At 38.5% G+C, this 5,307-nt stretch overlaps 1 protein-coding gene across 1 annotated transcript in view; it reads left to right on the forward strand.

The window, feature by feature from the left end:
* The window catches only part of LOC106879699 (potassium channel subfamily K member 16), a 103,828-nt gene that overhangs the window by 78,551 nt on the left and 19,970 nt on the right, over positions 1-5,307 (forward strand). Inside the window, exon 2 of the mRNA XM_052971910.1 lies at positions 3,491-3,655. Coding sequence (XP_052827870.1) covers positions 3,491-3,655 — 165 coding nt within the window. The remainder of the gene's footprint in view (positions 1-3,490; positions 3,656-5,307) is intronic.

Consider the following 5,307-nt stretch of genomic DNA (forward strand, 5'->3'; position numbering starts at 1 on the left):
CGTTAAACGATGATGATGATGATGATGAATGTAAAGACTGATAAAATACTTCTCAGCAATTTGTCTAGTGTGCTAACAAATCCACCACCTTGCTACTTTAATAGTAATGATAATAATGAGAACAATAATAATAATAATAATGAAGAAAAGAAAAGAAACATCATGGAAGGAAAAAAATGTATGGTTAGTTTGCAAGTGTTATGAGCACCAAGACAGATACAGAAGACTGGTGGCTGTGGATGAGGAGGAATGACCCGAAGGCAGAGGCAGAAGCACTTATGTGCACAGCTCAAGAACAAGTGTTAAGGACCAACTATGTGAAGTGCAGAATAGACAACACTACCAACAGCAACAAATGCAGAATGTGTGGTGAGATGGTTTGGCACATCATTTGCGAATGCTTGAAATTGGCACAACGCGGATATAAAAGACGACGTGACAATGTGGCAAGAATTATCTATTGGGAGCTCTGTGGAAATCATGGCCTACAAAGAACAAAGAAGTGATATGAGCAAACCCCAGAAAGAGTCATCGAGAATGAGAATTGCAAAATGCTGTGGGATGCAATGATTCAATGCAATCATCTGACCAGACATTTGGTCGGCCCGAGGCTATAGTAGAAGACACTTGCCCAAGGTGCCACGCAGTGGGACTGAACCTGGAACCATGTGGTTGGTAAGCAAGCTGCTTACCGCACAGCCACTCCTGCACCTATGTGTCAACTGTCACGCCACCTGGTGACCCATCTCATCAAAGGGACATAATTCAACTATCTTTGCATCTGGTAGCGTTTGCCACATAATTCAGCTACCTTCACTATGCTACACCATATTTTCACAAAATCTTTATTCATTCTCGTATGCAAACGATATCACCACACATCCTTCCTACCATTCTCTAAACAGCTACTCAACAACTCCAACCCTGTGCCAATGACATGGGAATCTGGCTCCAAAACAACAAGCTTAGTGTGGCAGCTACTAAATCTACTATCTCTCTTCTTACCTACAAGACCAAAAGACAAGAAGTTCAACTGACCATCAAACTAATAACAGAGAGAGAGAGAGAGAGAGAGAGAAGGAGGATTAAAATACTAGGAATTACAGAATTGGCATGGAAAAGCCTGCTCATGAAATTAACATGCAAGTGGCTGTGTACTCCACAGACACATGTACAGTTAACCCTTTAGTGTTTAAACTGGCTGTGTCCGACCCAAATATTCTACCCATTCTATGTTCAAACTAACTAGAACCAGTAGCTCACACCTACCCTGCAATGTCATTCTAAAAAATAAACAATTACTTCTTAGAAATCTTGAAGCTACAGGATAATGCCAGATTAAATAAGGATTACGTTTGACAGAGTAATGTGTACACTTAAGGGTTAATGAAGATTCTCAGGGAGATTAAGTGTGAGACACAATGTGACAAGGCCGGCCCTTTGAATTACAGGTACAACTCATTTTTGCCAGCTGAGTGGACTGGAGCAACGTGAAATAAAGTGTCTTGCTCAAGGACAAAACATGCTGTTAGGTTTAAAATTTATGACTACCCTAACCACTTTGCCATGCACCTTCGCTCACTCAAAATGTAATCTCTCAACATGTCTACAACAAAATTCGGGTTATCATGCTATATATGAATTCAACACAGAAAATGCATAATGGCTTCAGTAACAAAAGAACTCACTTATATATCATTCTAATCACCATTTAAATTAGTTTTCTACTCTGTTCTACTATTCACTACTATTCATTTTCACAAAAACTTATCCAATGCCAACCCAATATATGCAATTAAAGTAGTATTAAATTAAAGTAGCCATCTATGTATCATACCCTATACATGCCGTTGACAAGTGAGATGAGATACTGCAGTATTTGACTGTCTTATGGTTTTGTGGTGTTAAATATAAAATAAATACCACAGAGACAAAAGTTTGTGTCAGTAGAGACCAGTATGAACGGATGCATTTTGGTTGGGATAAACTTGTGTCTCTCTCTTGTATTTATTGTTTCTAACATACCACATCCATAAGAAATGTTATATCAGAGCAAATACTGCAGTAACTGACCTATTGACAGTGTGTATACATTAGATATGATACATAGATTACTTTTTATGCACTACCACCTTAAGAAACAACTCAGATATAGCTTAGCAAACTAGCAAACTGCCAAACCTATGCTGTGTTAAGAAGAAACATACTTCTAGAACTTGCATTTTTCTGATTGGAGTACGACAGGGATTCGTTCTCTCACCCACTCTTTTCATTCTGTACTTTCATTATCTCACTACTCTTCTTCAAATTATACAGACTGCATTATATGCAGATAAACATTGCACACACATCTTTCCACCATTCTCCAGATACTTCTACACAATTACTCAAACCATACATAGATGCAGGTGTGATTGTGTGGTTAAGAAGCTTGCTTCCTACCTATGTGGTCTAAAATTCAATCCCACTGCATGCCACCTTGCGCAAGTATCTTCTACTGTGGCCTGGGCTGACCAAAGCCTTATGAGTGGACTTGGTTGATGAAAACTGAAAGGAGCCTGTCATGTGTGTGTGCACGTGCGTGTACCATTGTCCTAACATAAGATGCTGGTTGTAAATGAGCCTCACCATAATACAAGTGGTGTTGTTTGTTTTCAGTTTTGTGTGTGAAAACATGTCTGGCAATTTGGAATATTGCCTTGTTGGAAACAGATGAAGATTGGTGAGAGGAAGAACATCCAACCATTGAAAATCTGTTGAGCTAAATGCTCAACAGTATTTCTGCCGAGGTCATCTTCACCTTTTGTCCTTTCAGGATTGGTAAAATAAGTACCAGTTACCCACTGGGGTCGATGTAATCAACAAGTTCCCCAAAATGTCAGACCATGTAGAAGGAATATATTCATGCATGCATGCACACACACACACACACACACACCACACCACACATAAACACGCACACACACACATACACACACCACACCACACATAAACACACACACACGTACGCACAAATCTGTAAGCGGAACAGTAAAAGTATGCAAGACTTATCTCAGGTTTAAAATGTGACATAGTTTACGTTATTTACATTCCAAAGATGGAGCTTTCTATCTTTGTTAGAAACCAACTCCTTCTTTAGAGGAAGAATTCAAATGATTAAAAATGAGTGCGTGTCGATATTGGTGTTGTCATCATCATCATCATCATGAAGATGATGGTGGTGATGATGATGAGGAGGAGGAGGAGGAGGGTGGTGGTGGTGGTATCAGTGATGCTGCTACTGTTGATGAGGATAACTGTGGTGGAGGTGGAGGTGGTGGCAGTGATGCTGCTGTTGCTGTCGATGATGATGATGATGGTGGAGGTGGTGGTGGCGGTGGTGATGATGATAGTAATGATAAAGATGTGATGGTAGTGAAGATGATGATGATGATGACGATGACGATGACAATAATAATGATTATTTACAGACTTATCTTTCTCATTGCAGCCAATCACTCATGTCTTGACAAGGAAAGACTTGCCAGTTTCCTAGAAGCCATCGCCAGTGACCCTCTCTATGCTTATAATGTTATTCAGGGGAAAAGCCATGTGACAAACCGATGGACATTTTCCGGATCTTTCTGTTTTGTGGTAACAACAGTGACAACAATCGGTAAGTTGTACCGCTTTCTCATTCATATACACCTCTCTCTTTGCCAGCTTACCAGCTACACCTGTCATCATCATCATCATCGTTTAACGTCCGCTTTCCATGCTAGCATGGGTTGGACGATTTGACTGAGGACTGGTGAAACCGGATGGCAACACCAGGCTCGTATTTGCATTTTTATAGTTAAAAAGACTGACAACAATCAGTAAATTATACTTCTCATTCATCATCATCACATTCATTATTGTTTTAATGTCCTATTTTCCATGCTTGCACCGGTTAGGTGGAGTTTGTTGAGGCAGGTTTTCTATGGCTAGATGCTCTTCCTGTCACTAACCATCACTTGCTAAAATGGTGCATAATGGGAAAATTCTCTGACAATAACTTAATCCTGAAAGGGAAGAAACTCTTACCTTTCAATTAGACACAGTGACTTGGCAACAAAAAATATGATTTGTTTTTTACAGTAAATGTTTCTCTTTTTGCCTTTGTTAAACACTAATTTAATCATTCAGAAATATTTTTAAGTGAGTGTGATTTCAAAAATGTAAGTTGTTTGTACAGTAAGTATTTATATTTTAGCTTTCTTTAAACAGACAATAGTTTAATGTTTTTAAAATTATTTTCAAGTGAATACCATTACAAAAATTTTTTTGGCATATTTAAAAAATATTTTAAAATGAAAATAACTTTAAAAATATGGCAAATATTTCATAAAAGACCCGTTCATAACCTCAGTCTAAAATAATTTTTTTCCATAGTTTTTTTTTTAGTGCATTCAATGTATCTCATCTCCTAAGATTTGGCTGCTATTTCTAGCACACCCTCCTACCACGTAACAGCTATTTGTGATAAAGGACCCGAAATACCTATTATGTGGTAGCAGGGCGTGCAAGAAATAGCAGCCAAATCTTTCCTTTTCTGGGGAAAGGAGCCATTTACATGTGATTTCAATGTCACATTGAAAATAATCATATACATTTTGCAAAGACCTCCATACATACTTCCTCTCATACTTCCTTTCATTCTTATTTATTGAGTCATTAAACTGAAATTTCAGTTTCTAAATTTAGTTTGCTGTGTAATCCAATTCTCATTGCCAAGCTTGAATTCATAGACACCAAGTTAAATACCAAGTGTCCTACTATATCATGTTACCTAAAACCTGTACACTTTTCTCATAGGGAATTCTATTAAGTCCCACTTTGGCATCACTTCGAATCTTTTTTATGTGCATATGCAGTCTTTTATTCTTGTGTTTTTTTTTACTTGTTTCAGTTAATAGACTGTGGCCATGCTAGAACATGGGCTTATTTCCATTTTTTAAGCCTGGTACTTATTCTATCAGTCTCTTTAGCTGAACCACTAGGTTGCAAGGATATAAACACACTGACACGGTGGGTGGACAAGCACATATTCAAAGGCATGCGCGCGCACAAACACACACACACATCATACACAAACACATGCACACGCACACATTATACGATGGGCTTCTTTCAGTTTCCATCTACCAAATCCACTCACAAGGCTTTAGTCAGCTCAGAGCTATAGTTAAAGGTACTTGCACAAGGAGATACAGTAGGACTGAACCGGGAGCCATGAGGTTGGGAAGCAAACAACTTCTTACCACACAGTCATGCTTGTGCTTATAT

Source organism: Octopus bimaculoides, chromosome 11 (genome assembly GCF_001194135.2).
Source record: "Octopus bimaculoides isolate UCB-OBI-ISO-001 chromosome 11, ASM119413v2, whole genome shotgun sequence".
Taxonomy (NCBI): domain Eukaryota; kingdom Metazoa; phylum Mollusca; class Cephalopoda; order Octopoda; family Octopodidae; genus Octopus; species Octopus bimaculoides.